Source organism: Suricata suricatta, chromosome 11 (assembly GCF_006229205.1).
Source record: "Suricata suricatta isolate VVHF042 chromosome 11, meerkat_22Aug2017_6uvM2_HiC, whole genome shotgun sequence".
In the NCBI taxonomy this organism is placed as follows: Eukaryota; Metazoa; Chordata; class Mammalia; order Carnivora; family Herpestidae; genus Suricata; species Suricata suricatta.
This window is the reverse complement of record NC_043710.1, coordinates 26,847,472-26,867,198: the sequence shown is the minus strand read 5'-3', so window position 1 is coordinate 26,867,198 and position 19,727 is coordinate 26,847,472. Positions and strand designations below refer to the sequence as shown.

The following is a 19,727-nucleotide window of genomic DNA, read 5'->3' as shown; positions in this document are numbered from 1 at the left end:
ATTTAAATGGTCCCTTTTGTCATTGCCCTTCCTGGATTATCATGCCTGCAGCTGCCATCTTGCAACCATGAGGTGACCTTTATGATTAAGCCTTGTGCAAAGGATAGAACAGAAAGCTGGAAGGAATCTGCAGTGTTGACACCACTGGGCCACGGGGCTACTTTATCAGTCCTCAACTAGTCACCCCAGGTTTTTCACAAGAGAAAAATAACCCCTAAGCTATTTGCTGCTGTTTATTTATGTATGGGTCTCATCCTAACTGATAATTCAAGGTTTAAACAAACGAGTGAAAGATAGATGGTGGTCTCAAGGGACCTCAGCCCCAGAAATGGCCTTTGCTCTACAAAAGGATAGGCTGGCCAACTGTTAGATCCCTTTTATGTGTGAATACACATTCTTGCCAATGAAATAAAACACCTGAGCGTGTTATCAACTGATCAGTCACATCTTGGTATGAAGGAGAGGTCATTGATTCAACATACTAAGACAAAGCGAATTTAGATGAGAGGATAAATAAGCCTGAAGTATTCTGAGAAGCAAAACTTGAATGGGGCTGCAGGGGAGATGTGGAGCACCACGAGCATTCTGGGAATAGAGGAGAGGTCAACCAGAAAAGGCAAAGAAGCAAAATTGGCACGGGATCCTGGGGCCAGCTTTAACTTTCAACATTAACTAGTTTTAAATTACTGTTTTATTAGGAGATTTTGGTTTTTTTTTTTTAAATCTCAGTAGGCTGGGTTTCTTTTAAAAAGGAGAGAGATAGGCATAATAGAAGGATTTGGTAGCCTGATGATAACATTTAAAAAATAAGTGGGAAAAATGACTTACTCCATTTCACAACATTTTGGCACGTGCCAATATGAAAGGGTCTTCGTAGTCCCTGGGCAACTCCTGACCTTGTTTATACTTTCCTCTTTCTGCAGTTTCCCCACAAAAGAACTATTCTTGCGGAAAACAGAAAGTAGAGCATATGACAGGGTCAAAGCCAGGAAATGACTTTGAATGGGCCTCTGGCAACAGGACAATGAATTCCAATTTCATTTTTCACCTTGACAGTAAAGGCTGATTAAAATTAGTTTATGGAAAATAGACAATTACACAAAATACAGGATCTGAACCAAAATTCGTTTTTAAAATATGAGTTTTTGCCACTTGGAAGATGTCATTCCAAACTCTTAATTATATAATTACAAAAAAATTATGTTTATACTTAGTCTTAACATAAAATTCATGTCACTTATCACAAAGTTAGACAGTCAAATGTATAAAGGAGAAACAAAACGGAAGCAGTATTTACAAATTTAGACTACATGAGACTGTGAAGAATCTTCTGTAAATAAACAACACAACACACAGTTTTATGCACTACATTTCGAAAATGATGCGTCTGTGAACAATACGAAAAAGGTCATTGCTCTAAAGACTTTAAATTCAAAGTTGTCACGTTGAAGGTTTTAAATTAAATTTAAAGTTGGTAGAGTTGAAGACTAAATGCAAGGCCAAGGTCATAAAGATGTTAACTTCAAGGCTGTAGTGATGAAAACTTTAAATTCAAGGACAGATTGTCTAAGAAAGGACAAAGAACTAGCATTCAAACTATTAGGTCAACTAGTTCCCTGGGACTACAAAATATATAGGAATCACTAAATGGATTAGCCTAATTACAAATTCTGTTCATTTCTAAATAATTCACAAATGCAAGAAGTCTTTTCACAGAATCACTCAGCCACATAGTTTCTCTCTATCCCTGCATAGGTATTTCTGCTACATTTATAAATCCTATTCAAAGCAATTCCCTCCAGTTTCCCTATCTGTAGAAGTATAAAATCTTTTAAAGCAAACCAATGTCTGTTCTTAACTAGAGAACTATTCGCCCACAGACTTCCAGAAGAGAGGAAACCAACCAACCAACCAACAATTCCCATTTCCTCCTTTACCTCAAAAACACAAAGCAAACCAAAACAATCAATTCCTAATGTAGTGGCGCAGAGAACCCAGGGCCTGGAACAACATTTCATGCTAGTTTTCCTGCTATGTGCTGAGAAAAATTTAGTTATTTACATTATTGAGACATCTATTTAACAGACTGGATTCATGCCAGTGCTCCCGCCAGCAGAGCCCCGCTAGAAGAGGCGAAAGCACCGGCGCCTGCGAATGGGAACATCAAAGACTCTCCTTCGGCTTCCTTCCTCCTCATCTTCATCACAGTCGTCCATATCTGCTGAATCCTCATCATCGTCTTCCTCCTCCTCCTCTTCTTCTTCCTCTTCCATCTCTTCGTATTCATCAGGACCCACTTCCTTGAAAGAGAAAACAATCTTTTGATAAGAACTTCCATCAGCTTTTTATACTTATTTTATGTAAGATGTCACTTATCTATAATCTAAACAACTGGATGTGCCAAATAAGAATTTTTATAGAATTGAACAGTGTATTTTCATAATGCACATGCTGATGCAAGAATCTAGAGTGTACATATATATGTGTATGTATATATAACACATATATACGTGTATATATATATACATGTTGTAAAATGTTCAATGTGGTTTTAATGGTAGATATATATCATTAATACAGTACTTATTTTTTATCCGGGAGTTGATAATTTGTACAAGGTAGCCAACAGACCACTGCGACCAACCCAAGATAAAATTTTACTGAATTTATTTCAGTGGATTAAGTAACAATTCTTTATTAATCTATATGCTTACAGAAAAGAGGAGGCAAAAACATCAATAAGGTATGACCTCTACTGGTAACTTCTATGTACTGTCAGGAGGGCTAATAGATTTCTGTGGAGCTCCTATCAAGGCACATGGATTCAATTCAACCACCACGGTGCCTCCACTTGAAGTTAACTTGTTAAAGGCTCACCCAACAGGGCAATAGTGAGGTTGAACATGCCAGATCTGAACATCTCATGGAAACTTCTGCGTACACAGTGTCTCTAATCAAGTCTTGATTTACTCTGCTGTCAATTTTTCTCTCATACATTTGAAAACTCAGTGAGAGGAGCCGTCATATGGGATGGAGGTTTGAACAGCAAGGAGCACCTAGCTGGGGAGGCAGGAAGTATTGGGAAATGTGGGATGTGATGTCAGCAAAAGCCTTTCCCCTGGAGGTCTTGATGGCATTACATATCCAACACGAACTACCCCCTCTGATCGCATCTCTAACCACTCTGCCCCAGTCACTTAGCTCCACTGCATCAGCCTCCTTGCTTTCTTCAAACACACCGAGCATTATGATGTTTATGTAACACGAGTGCTTCAGGGCCGTTGCACTTGCTGTTCTTTTGTTTGGAACACCCTTCTCCCACACATATCCACCTGGCTCCCTCTCCGTCTTTAAAGTCTCACTTTAAAAAATGCCACTGAGGCCTTCCCCAACATATCATTATATGAGAACAACCCAACAGACACTCCTTATATCCTTTACTGATTTTTCTCCAGAGCACTTTGCACTACTTGGTATAACTAGATAGTGTTTATTTGCTACCCTTGTCTCTTCCAACTAGAATGTAAATTCCAAGGCAGAGGGTTTTTTTGTTTTGTTTTGTTTTAATTTCCTCAACTTTCTTTTTTTTTTATTGAGGTATAATTGACACACAACATTACATTAGTTCCAGGTGTACAACATAACGATTTGATATTTGTATATATTACAAAATGATCACCACAGTAAGTATAGTTAACATCCGTCACCATACGTAGTTACAGAATGTTTTCATGTGATGAGCACTTTTAAGATTTATTCTCTCAGCAACTTTCAAGTAGGTAATACAGTATTAACTACAGTCACCGTGCTTACATTACATTCCCAAAGGTAGATTTCAGCTGTATTGTTCACTGCATTTCCCCCAGCACCTAGTAGGTACTCAGTAAATATTTGTTGAGCACGCAAATGAACTAATGTGGGAGAAAGAAATTGTTCTTTAGGAGTTGTCAAAGGATTGTCACTTAGGATTTATTATAACACTAATAATAGCAACGTTAACAACAGTCAGAGAAAATATACATAAATATGACATGATATTCCATTATTTTTATTTTTTTATTTTCTCAATCTAGGGAATGAAGGCTTTAAAATTCAGTAGAAGGTTCCAAAGGGGTGACGAGGAAGGCTTAGGAAATTCTAAAACATTAAATTCAAGTAGCATGATCATTAGTCATCTTAAGAGAACAGAAAAAAATGTTAAGGAAATCAATGCGGCTAAAGAAGGAGATTGCGTATGATCTCGGGTAAAAGCGTACACACAGAAGCAGCGGATGAAAAGAGGGGCACGTGGGTAAGATGGAAATAGACAGTGGGAACCTCTCAATTGTCCGAAAGCAAACAGCAAACCTGCCTTGAGCAAGAAAAGGCTTAAGGTCAGCCCGAAGTGAATTTTATAGTGACATTCAAAGTATAAAGCAAAAGCAAGTATTAAGTACAATAATTATCAGATGGTTAGGGCACAAAAAAGGAGAACAATTCCATTTCCGTGTCAAGAAAATAAATATTTCCACAGGAAAGGTACAATACAAATACAGCACAATACAAATACAATCCCCGCTGCCTCTTTCATGTTGGTTAGAAGTAAGTCCAGAATTCTCATTTCTTTTATTGATTTCTCATCCTTGAGAGAGAGAAATATTTTCCACAAGGCGGGTCAAAATTTTATATGCTTATTTGTGGTTGGGAGGAAATTAAAACTCTAAATAAGTAAGAACATGGTTAAAGAGGGTTGAACATGTAATGAGTTTATTATTATAATTTAAAATTATAAATTTAAAAATTGTAAACTTTAAAAAAAGAGTATGTGAATATTATAAAACTTCTCAGTTTTCATTTCTAACATGATAAATATTGATATAACCCATATAAACAAGAGTTCTTTGAAGTCCTCAATAATTTTTAAAAGTTTAAGGGAGCCATGAGACCAAAAAGTTTGAGAACTACTGTCCTAAATTAAAGACTACTTTATATCCCAACCCTAAGAACCCAAACATTAAGAATGAGTCTCAACAGGGGCAAGCGGACCCCACAGTAACCTGCCTGCCTGTCCACACAAACCTCAACATTCTTCACACTTTATATCTGGAATATTAGCAACTTTAGGACAAGAAATATTATCAAAGACAGAGAGAAAAATTTCCTAATAATAAAAGAAAGCACTTCATTAAAAATACATAAGAATCCCAAGCATATTTGCATATAATTATAGAGCTTCAAAATACATGAAGCATATCTTATAGCATTAAAAAGAGATATGGACAAAACTCTAATTGTAGCTGGAGATTTCAACAATCATCTTTCAGAGAGCAAAGACAAAAAAAAATCTAATATATAGATGACTTGAAAAACAGTCAACCAATTTGAACTATCATTTATAGTATAATATTCCCACAAACAGCAGAATATACATTCTTTTCAAATACACAGGGATTAGTTACCAAATTAGACCATAATGCTGGGACACAAAACATTTAAAAGGATTGAAACTACACACAGTGAGTTCTCTAACCATAACAAAATTAGAAATCATTGAACAAGAGTTAACTGGAAAACCTCCAAATATTTGAAAATTAATACATTTTTAGAAAAGTTACAGACCAAAATTAAGTTACAAGGGAAATTTGAACACATTTTGAATTAAATGTTAATGAAAGTAACACATCAAAATTTATGAAACACAGCCAAAACAGTGCTTTAGAAAAAAAAAAAAAAAAGCCCTAAAATCAAAAATCTAAACTTCTACCTTAAGAAGCCGGTAAAAAAAACAAATGAACCCCAATGTAAGCAGGAAATAAATAAATATAACTGCAGAAATCAATGAAGTAGAAAATGAGCAAACAATAGAGAAAACCAGTGAAACCCAAAGGTGTTCTTCCAAATGACTAATAAAAGGGATAACCCCTTAGGTGAACTGATCAATAAAAGATATAAATTTATCAATATTAAGAGCAAAAAAGGACATATGCTTATAGTTCTTGTGGTCATTAAAAGGATATCGAGGGAATATTGTAAATAATTTTATGCCATTAAGCTCAACATTTAAACAAAACAGACAAATTCCTTGAAAGACACAAATTACCAAAAGTGAAACAAGAAGCAATAGAAAATACATTATAGAAATTAAATTCCTATTTCAAACTTTCCCACCAGGAGAACTCTAGTGCCAGATGGCTTCACTAATGAGCTGCATCAAACATTCATAGATGATACCAATCTCATAAAGAAACTGGACTAGTCAAAAACAGGAGAATGTTACAGGAAGTAACAAATTCCCGGTACTGGAAATACACGGTAGAAAGCATTCTTCCACTGGGAGGGAAGCTAAGCTTCACTTCCAAACCCAGTCTGTAGATCCTTGTCACCAGACATGCCAGCGTAATGGCCTAAAGTCTCATCACCATCCTTCTCTTTCCAAACGGGGAATGTGTCAGATCTAGGCCTAGATCTAGGTCTAGATTGGTATCATGTCCATCTTCCCACACTTATCTTGGACTCACCCATCAGGGTCATCCCAGGAGCCAGAGGGCCCTCTCTGAACATTCAACACCTATGATTCAGCTACATTCTGGGTATACAAGGCATATTTTATACCTATGGTATAGCTGGGGCCTCATAATTCTCTTTAATCATTTTATAATCCATAAAATTGGGTACTGCCATGATCATAAGGTATTCCTAAAGATGAGATTTTAAAATTATACCTAGTTGATTTAGGAAATGATCCCAAAGGAAGATGGCTACAAAGAGGGTTTAATGGGTAGACTTTTACTTTTAGTAGTCTCTTTATAGGATATTTCAATTGTTTTACAAAATTGGGCTTTTAGCAAAAACACTTCAAGAAATTGTTTTCCTAATCATAATGAAATGAAATAAAGGCTGTCCTAATTGGTCTAGCGTGGTGTTTCTCTTCAGGCCACAGAATTGGTTTTGGAAACAGTGGAAAAGAGACTGAACCTTTAAAACCAATACCTATTCTACATGATATTTTGATGGTGGATAAGCGTCATTATACATTTGTCCAAACCCACACAATATACAACACCAAAAGTGAACCCTAATGAAGGCTATGGACTTTGGGTGATTTGAAGTGCTAATGTAGGTTCATCAACTGTTAACAAAAATACCACTCTGTTAACAAAATCCCACTCTGGTGGGAGATATTGATAATGGGGAAGTCTGTGCATGCATGGGGCAGGGGGTATTTGGGAAATTTCTGTACCTTCTACTCAATTTTCTGTGAATCTAAAACTGCTCAAAATAAATGACATCTATGAAAAACAAACAAAAAAAAAACAAAACGAAAAACAGCTAACAATAGAGTAACTCTGATTGAAGTGTATGGAGTCGAGCTTACTTATTATCCACCACCCCTACATATTCACATGGCCCCCACCCCCCTAGTATATTTCCTCAGAATCGCTAGGGTTCTCTGGGAACACCATTTGAAAACCATTTGTCTGGCTAATCAGCAAAATCCCTCTATGGAGTTATTTCTACAAAGTCACATAAATCAGTCCCAGAGGAAAATTTAACTCACCAATCGGGCTATAGACACCCTGAATGTTGGACAAGCCATATGGAATCGGGGAATAGCAACATTAAAGATCTTGTCTTTAAAGTAAAGAAAATGGAAGGTATAATATCCTTCCATATATCCTGATGTTGTAGAAAACGTGGTACAACTTGTGTATTCATATACCCGACCTGGGCTGATGATTGGAAATTCACCTGTCGAGAAAACAGTAATAAGAAACCACAGTATAAAATTCAGTTCTTCTTCACAGCTAATAAGATAACGCCCTCTATGGGATAATGCAAACTATGTTAAAGTAAATGTACAATTAGAAAAAAAAAAACAACTAAACTAAAAGAAAACATAGCAAAATGTTAACAGTGGTGGTATTAGGGTTCAGAAACTTAAGATAATTATAATCTTTTAAAAAGCTGAATGTCAATGACAATCAGAGCTAAAGATGATTGAAATCCACAAATAAAAATCTGTGCTACTGATTTTAACATTTCCCCCACATTTCAAAAAGATGACCAATATGAAATTTATTTTCTCTTTCTGCTCTATGCCCGGTAACCACAGAATATAGTAACAAATAATTATGCCACCAAAAAATAAAGAACTTAAGAAGCAAATAAAAACTCGGGTGAGCCACAGAATGGAAAATCAATCCCTGAAAAATTGTTTGCTATAATTTTAGAAAAGTTCATGTTTAAGGTACTAATCTAATAGAATAATGATCTTTACACATTATATTTATGAAGCAAAGTACTAGAGTTAAAGAGAGCCCAAAATCTATGGTATTTTTCACACTGTAAACACAGCTATTAAAAGATCAGTCTTATCCATTAACTACATCATGCATTTTCTAAGCTGTATGTCACATAGATGCATTCTAAAGTTTCTTAGAGGCAACTGATATGTAAACCCAAATCTTGAATTACATACCAACTACTCCAGGTCCTTGAACTTCTTCTACATCACCTTTAGCATTTGTTATTCTCCAATAGCGACTGTCCAACTGACAAGCCTTCTCAGGAAGCGCATCTTTTGACATTTCAATCCTGGAGAAGGGAATGGGGTGGTAGAGACACAAATCTGGTCTGATTTTGTTTCTTTTGTTTAAGAGCTACGATATTTGGACTAAGACTATGAAAGGAATTTCCAAAGGAAATTAAGAAACCCAGCCCAACATCTGTGTTAACCATTTACTTCTATAAGTTCTCAAAGATATTGGCTAAATTAGCTTGACTCTCCCACAGAAACGCTTTCACTCAGTTTGCTCACTTGACTTTCCATTAAGAATCAACAATAGAAAGAGCAACATAAAAATTTATAAACACACTAGGTGACAATAATCTTTTGCTGTTCAAGTAAGGATTAATGTATGAGGGGCGCCTGGGTGGCTCAGTTGGTTGGGCGTCCAACTTCGGCTCAGGTAATGATCTCAACAGTTCGTGAGTTCGAGCCCTGCGTCAGGCTCTGTGCTGACAGCTCAGAGCCTGGAGCCTGCTGCAGAATCTATGTCTCCCTCTCTCTCTCTCTGCCCCTCCCCCACTCATGCTCCGTCTCTCTTCATCTCTCAAAAATGAGTAAATGTTAAAAAAAATTTTAAAAACAGATCAATGCTTTCTAGAATATACTGCAATGAAAAATTTGTTATAAAAATGAATTTTTTTTTCACTACAAGACATTTCTCTTTTAATTCTAGAAAGCTCAACGCAAAATGTCACTAGTCAGTTACTAGGATTACACCATGACTTTTTCGCAATACTATTATTTCCCCCTTTTCTCTAGGAATCTTCCATCTCTCATTTTGAGTACCCAAAAGCAAGTGTTGGTGTCATTAATTTAAGCATGTTTCAATCCTAGGCAGGATCTCAATTAAACATTTAAAATAACAAACATCAGGGCGCCTGAGTGGCTCAGTTGGTTAAGCATCCAACATTTGATTTCAGCTCAGGTCATGATCCCACAGTCCTTGAGACTGAGTGCCACATTGGGCTCTGCGCTGACAACATGGAACCTGCTGGGGATTCTCTCTCTTCCTCTCTCTCTCTGCTTCTCCCCGGCTCACACTCGCCTGCTCTCTCTCAAAAATAAGCTTAAAAAAACAAAACAAACAAAAAACCCACAAATATCTGCAAGTGTGTAACTGGATATATTAAGGGCTGCATATAATACCATATCCTATGATGCTCCCAGGTTATTATATGGTAGCAAAAATATTTCCAGTGTGTACTTTTTAAATATATATAACATATCATAAAAAACACAAAAATATGTCTAAAAACAAAGTATCCTTAATCCCTTAGAGCAATGAGCTAGCTATCTTTATGTCACAGCAGAGAGTACTTCTAATTAAAGCAAATTTAATATTTGTTTTTCACTTAACCAAATCCAGTGCTTAACACCGTGTCTGATCCTAGGCAGCACCTAATAAATACTTATTAGGTTTTTAAGGGAATATAGGCAAGCTCACTGAAATTTAAAATGCATGGTTTCATCTTGAGCAATTTGATAGCTTCTAGTATGCATTACAACTCACAGAGAGCTTTCACAATGATTACAACTTAGTGTCGACCGCAGAGAACCTGGCACAATTCTTTAAACACAGTACATCTGCAAGAAATAACTTAAGTAACTTAGAGGTTACTGTAAGCTCAAGGTTCCTTACAAATACTAGGTTATAGAAAAGTTTGTTATCTACCTTCCTCCACACCTCAGCAAGAAGCTGTCTTTCAAAATGTGTTTTATGTATCATGTCAAAGAGGAGAGAACAACACATCCATAGGATACAAGCCACCATTAACTCACCTGATTCGGTATGTGAAGAAGTAGTGGGGTGGGTGTACAGAGCTGAGTTCTGGCAGAAACGACGTGGAAACTGACACCGTGATGTCCCCAGTTGTCGCTACACACTCTGGATCATGAACATATCTAGGTAGTTTTAAAACATGAAACATTTACCAACTAACTTCAAGTCTCTAAGATAAAATATTTCAAGATACAATGCGAAATAGCTTTTACTTTACCATAGGATCAAAAATTTAAACCATATGTGGGAACGTAAAGGTACAGTCCTATTATGCTTACAAGAGAATGATAAATTACAAACTAGAAAACCTTGAAGATTTTAGATCCATAATGACAGCAGCTAGGGCTCAATAATCAGTGGTTCCAATAATGACTCAGTGATTAAACTTATCTCTGTTTTTAGAGCCAGGAAACTTTTGGGACTTTTGGAAGTCCTATCAACAGCACTCTGACAATAAAATGTGTTAGTAAATTATTCTAGAGACCTCTAATTTCTAATTAATCTGTCATTTCTGCCAACCAGGTTACTGTGAACCAATATTACCTCTACTACTGTCATACCTGGAGATTTCATTGAGAGATAATAAATAGTATTTGCCAGGAGTTAAAAGTTACTGACTTGCTATCCAAAATAAATCCATTGCCTGGCAAACAGCTTCCCCCTCCCCAAAAGAGACTATGTATAAAAAGAAGCTATACTATAAAGCCCTAACTTCTAAATCAAAATCCGTTTTTTTCTCTTGATCCTTCAAGAGAAGAAAAATATTGCCTATCCAAGTGTCTGTGGCTTTAAAGTGAGAATAAAGTAGTGGCATTTAAGAAAACGAGAGGTTCTATTATTAACCTTCTTTGAAACTTCATCTCAAGATCTGTAACTAATATTTTTTCTGATTTACAAACATTTTTATTCAAAAAGTCTTGAGTGAATACCTGAAAATCTGGTCTCTGATGATTGGGAAACCACCGGATACAACATTGTTGACATAAGAAGTAAACCAGTCAGTAAAAGTAGCACCTATAAGCCAGGAAGGGGTGGGGAGGAAGAGAAAGACAAATAATTTTTATAAAATCTGCACAGGAAACGAGGAAACGATGATAATTTCTCTATGCTTAAGATATGAGATCAAAACTAGAAACACAGATACATTTCCACTTTTGTTCATGGGTTAATTTCAATTCTCAACTCATTCTCAACTACCCTGCTAGGGAATCTTCCGTCTACCTTCAAACTGTTTCTTAGAGTTATAATTCAATAATAAATTTTTAAACTTTATTTTGTACTGGTACAAGAATGAAAAGCCTTCTTCTGTCTATAATTTCTAGAACATATGGAACAAGGAGATACAGTTATGTCTAGAAGAAACTACAGGAAAAATATCAGCACCTATCCTCAGATGATCAGGGTATAGACCCTTGGCCCAGGTACATCCTGACTCATTCTGCACAAAATTCTGGCTCAGTCTGGGCACCTAACAGGGTTATGGCATGGTAGAGTTCTGGGCATCAGACCAATCCCAAAGTAGTCTAGTTGCACTTCTGTAGATCAAATGGGTAGTGGTCCCCCATATTCAGTGACCAGCTCAAAGTCTAGTCCAGACCAGACTACACATCCGTGATCTACTGAGTGGGTGACAAATATTTAGATGAATTATGTTTGCCCCTTCTAGGTAATAGAACTTAACTTTCTCAGACCCCCATTATCCATGATTAACTCATGTGCCTGGCAATATTAGTCCCTTAATCAATGTTTTTTTGGTATGGATTTTCCCTATAATCTTGTTTCTATTAACCCAGTTCTTACATTCTATCACGCTGAACATTGCAGCTAAATTTATAGTATTTACTTACCATTCTACTCTTTAGAAAATAATAGAAGATACAGTTTAAGCGTGGGTCTTAGGGTTTCTAGCTTTAAATGTTTAAGGGCATCAACTGAGGGAAACTACAACAGTAGGCTCTTTTCTCAATGTTACTGTGTTCAAATGATCCCCTACCATCTACCCACTCTGAAGATAGTAAGGAGCCACATGAATAATGTCATTAAAATTCACAGAAGCTACAGTTTTGTTTTTAGAACTAGTAATTGCCCTGTAAAGTTAAAAACATTTTGTTTAATTCATGGAATAAAATGTTACTGTGAGAAAACCATAAATTTTTCATGGTTTACCCAAAAAAGAAAGTGGTACGTTGTATATTAATGTATCCTAATTTATTACGATATACACCTAAGTGTGTTCTTTAAAATGAGGACAAAATTTTCTAGGCAGTCTTCACTACATAACTTGTCTGAACACAGATCCTAGTTTTCTTAAATATCTCCTAATAATTCACCAAAAACCAGGAGATTCCATTTTGTGTTTTACCAAAAATTCTAAGAAAGTCAAACTTAGTTGAATCAAGATGTAATTTATATATTCCAAGATAGTTTACCTTTTTTAAAAAAATATTTTAATGTTTATTTATTATTGTGACAGAGAGAAACAGAGCATGAGTAAGGGAGGGGCAGAGAGAGGGGGAGACACAGAATCCAAAGCAGGCTCCAGGCTCTGAGCTGTCAGCACAGAGCCCAACGCGGGTCTCGAACCCATGAACCGTGAGATCATGACCTGAGCAGAAGTGGGACACTTAACTGACTGAGCCGCCCAGTCGTCCCCACACTAGTTTACCTTTTAAAGTAAGCCTATCTTGGCGTCTCTTTGATAGCACAGGGGTTTCATCAAGGCAGCTTAAAGGAAGCCTCTTTCTTATCTCTCCTCCCAGCACTAACTTCTCATCTCATCTCTCCTCCCTCTGTGCATCTCAAATCTGTTGCTTTGCTGCTTTCTTATTCCAGAAGAAATCCCAGCTACTAGAATAGTATTCATCAGACCTTAGCTCTCTGCGGTAGCGGTGGGGCCTTCCACACCATGTCAGACCAGCATCAAACTAAGAATAAGAAACTCAGAGCTTAACTGGTTACTTACCTTAGAGTTCAGGAAGCCTTTAGTTTCTAAGTTAGAAGCACCACTGGTGCTCATCTCTGAAGGATGTGCTATGCAAAGACGTCAAAGAGGGCAATGAGAAGGGGCATAACCCCCAGAGGGCACTTAACTTGGAAACAACAGGCTACAGGAATCAGGTGGAGCTAAAAGCCAGAGGCTAAGTTAAATCATTTTTTGTAACTTACTATGTAGGGGGGAGAGTTTCTTGATGCTGTGAAGGGTACTACAAACCCTAAACGTGTCACAGTTTGGAACAAATGGAGACTAATACTCTGTTTGAGGTTCCAGTTAGGAGATATACATCCCCATATATTAATAGTAAAGAGGCCTTGAAGGCTAAGGTTTCTGCATTTAATTATATCTCCTAATTGGAACCTCAAACTATCCATAGAACTCCCTTATGACCCAGCAATAGCACTGCTAGGGATTTACCCAAGGGATACAGAAGTGCTGATGCATAGGGGCACATGTACCCCAATGTTCCTAGGGGCACTTGGCACTTTCTACAATAGCCAAATCATGGAAAGAGCCTAAATGTCCATCACCTGATGAGTGTATCAAGAAGATGTGGTATGTATATATGTGTGTGTGTGTATATATATACACAATGGAGTATTACATGGCAATGAGTGAAATATGGCCATGTGTAGGAAAGTGGATGGACCTCGAGGGTGTCATGCTAAGCGAAATAAGTCAGGCAGAGAAGGACAGATACCATATGTTTGCACTCATAGGTCTAACAGGAGAACAGGAGAAACCTAATGGAGGACCAGGGGGAGGGGAAAGGGGAAAGAGAGTTGGGGAGAGAGAGGGACACAAAACTTGAGAGGCTATTGAATACTGAAAATGAATTGAGGGTTGAAGGGGAAGGGGGAGGGGGGAAAAGAGGTGGTGGTGATGGAGGAGGGCACTTGTGGGGAAGAGCACTGGGTGGTGTATGGAAACCAATTTGACAATAAACTACTTAAAAAAAAAGAAACAGGAAAAAAAATAAAAAGCAGAATGTATAGTCAGAAAGCATCTCTTAAGGGAGGAAAATCTAAGCAAAACAAGACTGGATAAACAGCAAAGGGGTGAGCTGCAGCTGCACACAAACCGTATTGTTCTCAAAATCCTGTGAGAAACACCCCTGAAGGCCAAGAGAAACTAGTTGTGCCAAGGAGCTCATGAAGCCCAGTTTACACTGGTTTCTGAAGACTGCTGTTTGGAGAGCTCTACTGTGACTCTCCAGCATCTTATTTTTCTATAATTGGCCCTACAGACTTTATAGGTATAAAGTTTTATCTATCTGTCTCTCTCATCATGTATCAATATGATGGATGGAACGTTCATGCGTGCACGCATACACACGTACTCATCGTAATTCTATTCGTTTCACTGTTTAGAGCAGAGTCCCAGGAGCACAAGACTATACAGGGCATGGCTTTTTCCCTAACAGAAAAGAAATTCAAAGTACAAGCGCTATTCGAATGAGAGCCTAGATGCAGTGCTTTATAAACCAGCAAGCCTTTTTTTTTTACTTAAAAAAAAATTATTATTTATTTTTGAGAGACAGAGCGTTACCAGGAGAGGGGCAGAGAGAGAAAGAGACACAGAATCTGATTTTTTTTTAAATAAATCAGCAAGCCTTAAGAAGGACAAGTATAAACTGTCAGCTGATCAAGTAACTGGAAAAGTTTTTACTGACTTCATTTTTTTGACTAGGAAGGAGAAAGGAAAAGGAAGCTGTTTTTTGTCCTACCTATGATAAACATGTCAATAGCAGCTGGATTCCGAGCCATCTGGTCCTAAGCAAGAAAAAGAATATTATAATTGAGAAAAATAACATTTTACTTAACTTCTCATTGTTTGTTACCTGCATCTTTCCCTGGAGACAAGGCAAAATCGATAAAAATAACAAGTGCTCTAACCAACATTCCTTACAGTTTTCAGTCCCTGTTCTTAGGACTTCTATATTTAGGCCCCTTCCAGAAAGTCCTTAAAAGAGTGCCAGGCACTTCACAGTAACAGTTAAACCGCTTATGAACTGCTATTACTGTTACAGTGAACTAGAAAGTTATTCTTTAAGTTAAGAAGTGAAGGTAAGAAGATATACAGCCTATTAAGAAGGGGCTCTGATTCAGAGTCAAGAGACGTGAACAATTCTAGGCTGGTCACTTCTCTCGGTAACTGGAAAGACCAAGCCATCACCCTACAATCTTACAGAGGTAGCAAGTCAAAAATGAGATAAAAGATATAAAAATGCCTACGAAGAAAATAAAAGCTATGGAAACTCTTCAAATATTTTAAATGTTATATGGAGTCATGTCTCTGAAATTATCTATGATTTTCTATTTTAAATTCTTCTTTTTGGTTAAAAGTTCACATCTTGGCAAAAATGAAGCCAGAAGATCTACAACTACAAAATTACAAAGAACTGAAGAAACAAGAATGAAACCAAACACCACATGTTCTGTGATTATACTAAAATCAAAACAAAAATAAAAAAAATCCACATTTCTCAACAACTCAACTATCTAATGAAAAGTTTAAAAAGTTTCTATTACACTCAGAACGTGAATCAATTGGTGTTCAAAAACTAAGTTTCTTAAGTTAGAAATGTGTGTTACAATGACTTCAACAAAATCTCATTCATTTTCCTTAAATTTAAATTACCTTAACACATACCACAGCCCTCCCTCTGTGTGCACATGGTTTGCGTTGTTTGTCCAATGTCTTCTGGCATTTCATTATGTCAGAATATCACGGCCAGATTATTAGTCCTTTAATTAGATGGGTCTATAATTAAATTGTATGATGCTCTACGCCCATTCTACAGCCCTGCAAACTCCTAATGCACACATTTACACACTTATCTGAACAGATTTCACAGCCATATTTAAAAACACTCTATACTTACTGGACACTGGTAGAAGACTTCATTTTTGTTTCGGCCCTCCGCGGCTTCCACTGCTATGTACTGACTCAAACCAGTGTGTATGCAAAAAGTTAGAGGGAGACAGTATTTCAGTCCCTGTCTCTGCTGAAAGCCTCCAGCAGCCGTATCGACGTCTAACAAATCCTCAGAACGATAGTGATTGGACAGCGCCATACTTCCCAACAACCTGAGAAGAGAGATTCAAAAATGTAATCAATTGCAGCACCAAAGAGCTATGCTTCATCCTTCTGATGAACAATGTTTATATCAACAGCTTTAATAGAACATGTCAATTCTAAAGCAGGATCACCAAAAACACTACAATTGCTTTACATTCAAACACTTGAGTGGGAAGATTCTGATTTAAATTAAAAGCCTAAGTGTCTGAAATGTCTAAAAGGCCTTTTTAAAAGAAAATTTGTTTTACTGCTTTCAAGACCATCTTGCAGGGGTGCCTGGGTGGCTCAGTTGGTTAAACGTCTGACTTCGGCTCAGGTCATTGATCTCCAGGTTAATGGGTTCGAGCCCCGCATCATGCTCTGTGCTGACAGCTCAGAGCCTGGAGCCTGCTTCCAATTCTGTGTCTCCATTTCTCTCTGTCCCTCCCCTGCTCATGCTCTGTCTGTCTCTCAAAAATGAATAAATGTTAAAAAAGAAAAAAGAAAAAAAGACCATCTTGCCATGGTATACTGATTTGCTAGTGTTTTGCTATATATGCATGTTTGACTATTTTAATGTATGAATAAACTCTGATATTTTTATCTTACTACAACTTTTAGCTTACCCTATCCTTCCAGATAATATCAATGTAAATCAACCTAAACCTTGCCCAGATTTTCATAAACTTCGGTTGCATGGGGTCTAAATTGATCTCACGGCATATACATGAGAACACAGGTATTGGTTCCCGATGGGACCTTGATGGAAGGAATCCTTGATGAGAGGATTTCTATCCTAAGTTTCACTGTTTGCACTGAGGATAGATGCAAGTGCTTGTGTAGAAACTATGACCTGTTTGTCGTGTCAATTCTGGAAAACTCTTTTATTTAAGTTCTTTCCTATTTGCTCTTGAATTATGGCAGTTTAATTTTTGTCAAGTTTCAGTTCAATAGGAAAAAAAGACTAGAAAAAGCCAGCCAGTAATTTAGGTGTATCTAGTCCTAACTGCCCAATATTTGACTTCTGAATACCACCTTGTAATCTCAGTATGATTACCCTGTTCTCACTCAACCCTGATCTAAAATGGTAACAGTCTCATGAGTCTTCACGCACAAAGACATACCACCTTCTACTAAGAACAATGTAAAGTTCTCCCTAAACTCTTATGAGCATTTTCAGTAAGTGCAATGTCTCTGAAATAGCTTAATTTTCTTAGAAGAACAAAAGGATTAGGCCCAAAGTATATGGTTTTTGATACTATGAATGAATTTGATAGCTACTACATAGCCTTCTTTACCAAAACATTCCACAATGAATATTTCCTCTTAAAACTAGGCCACTTAATTATGAGCTATGCTTGAATAGGACAAAACTATATTTTCTTTGCTGTATGTACCTCTAAACAAATGACTGCATTTTACATATATGGTAAACAGAATTTATATCAAGCTCTCTAAAACAATGTACCTGGGATCAAGACGTCAAGGGTTCTGAACAGTTTTAGTTAAAATCTACTCACACACACACACACACACACACACACACACACACACATCTACCCTATATACCACAGCCCCCACTCCAACCCCAATAAGACTTTGCTTGTTTTGTAAGTATAAGGATGCATTGATAGAAATACTGCATGCATGAGACATATTTATTTTAGTAAAATCAAATTCAAGGTATGAATTTTGTTTTTTGTTTTGTTTATAAAGTTTTTTTTAACGTTTATTTATTTTTGAGAGAGTGTGCACGTACATGAGCGAGACAGAATCTGAAGCAGGCTCCAGGCTCTGAGCTCTCAGCACAGAGCCGGACTCAGGGCTTAAACCCACGAACTGTGAGATCATGACCTGAGCCGAAGTCAGACACTTAACTGATTGAGCCACCCCAAGATTGTGTCTTTTGGATTCTTACAAGGAAGAAGAGGGAATTCCTATACTCCTTTAATCTGTTAAGAGTGAGTACAAATTGCATTTATTTTCATTATGGGAAATAATTTGTGTCATTAAAAATAATCCATATGGCAAACGTCTTACCCAGGAACCACTAACTTCTGCCCATTGTGGATACGATACGAACATCGATAATCGTCAGGAAGCTTGCAACCAATCTGGGCTTCCACTGCGTCTAGGTCTTCCTCACGAGCACCCTCTGCAAACAGGCAAAACAGCAAATTATGAAAAAACAATCAGCCTTAAATCTAAGGAGAAATATAATCTTCTGCTAGCCTGTGAAACACTCTTAGAGCAAGTGAATCCTGTCTAAATTGTACTGCTGAAATACAGGGAGATAGACGGAAAATTCAGAGTAAGACTGTGTCACTTTGGACTGGCTCTGACATGTGAAGCACAGAGAAGGAGAGTCCTCAGTTTCCTTTCAGCAGGGAAAACACGGGCAGTCAGTAAATATGGGAAGGTAGGCAGCAGGGCAATCCACAGTAATTTTTTCACATTATGTTGCAAACTTTAGGGTATATCTCATTTTTCTTAACCGAACACACTCACACTTCTCTTCTAAAAAAACAAAAAAAACAAAACAAAAAAAACCCTTCAGTTCTCCAAACTGATGTTTTTCAAAAATCTTAAGATAGTCTTTTAATGAGAAATACAGGACATAGGTGGGTATAACCCACGCTGTGGGGAAGCCATTAATTTAAATCCAAGTCTGCACGTTTGTCAGCTTGCCATATATTCCAACTTTATTTTTTTTTATGTTTATTTATTATTAAGACAGAGAGAAACAGAGCATGAATAGGGGAGGGTCAGAGAGAGAGGGAGACACAGAATCTGAAGCAGGCTCCAGGCTCTGAACTGTCAGCACAGAGCCCGATGCAGGGTTCGAACCCAAGAATGTGAGATCATGACCTGAGCGGAAGTCAGACGCTTAACCGACTGAGCCACCCAGGCGCCCCCATTTTTTCCAGCTTTAAAAAGCCGGAAATGATTACAGATACCAAGAGAAGGGATTCACTTCCAGCAATGGCTCACCAGGTTGTTGGAGCAAACTTCTTGCTGAGAACCAGAAAAATGTAACAGAAAATGGTTTCAAGGCTTTTGCAGAACCTCAAAGACAGTGAGGACTGGGGGAGAGGAGCAATCAGAGGAACAGGGAAACTGAGAGCTCAGCCAGGCCTTTGGAGTAACCTTGTGTCTGAGGCAAGTGGCAAGTCTGCAAGGAAACACACGGCTGAGAAGCTGAGCAAGGCTTTCAGCAGCAATACTGGGAGAATTTTCCAAAACTGATGAAAACGTCAAACCACAGATTCAAGAGGCACTATAATATAAGCTGGTAGAGGACAGTTTTAAAGAAAATCATATCCAGACAAATTATTGGGAAACTG

General features: G+C 37.4%; 1 protein-coding gene across 1 annotated transcript in view; it reads right to left on the bottom strand.

The window, feature by feature from the left end:
- Positions 1–1,056: 1,056 nt before the first annotated feature.
- FBXO3 (F-box protein 3) overlaps positions 1,057–19,727 on the bottom strand; it is a 30,456-nt gene continuing 11,785 nt past the window's right edge. Inside the window, exons 4-11 of the mRNA XM_029957020.1 lie at positions 18,424–18,538; positions 16,208–16,412; positions 15,050–15,095; positions 11,258–11,342; positions 10,328–10,450; positions 8,459–8,574; positions 7,538–7,728; positions 1,057–2,300 (exon numbers count right to left, since the gene is read on the bottom strand). Of these exons, the coding sequence (XP_029812880.1) occupies positions 2,124–2,300; positions 7,538–7,728; positions 8,459–8,574; positions 10,328–10,450; positions 11,258–11,342; positions 15,050–15,095; positions 16,208–16,412; positions 18,424–18,538 (1,058 nt within the window). The 3' untranslated portion in view covers positions 1,057–2,123. The remainder of the gene's footprint in view (positions 2,301–7,537; positions 7,729–8,458; positions 8,575–10,327; positions 10,451–11,257; positions 11,343–15,049; positions 15,096–16,207; positions 16,413–18,423; positions 18,539–19,727) is intronic.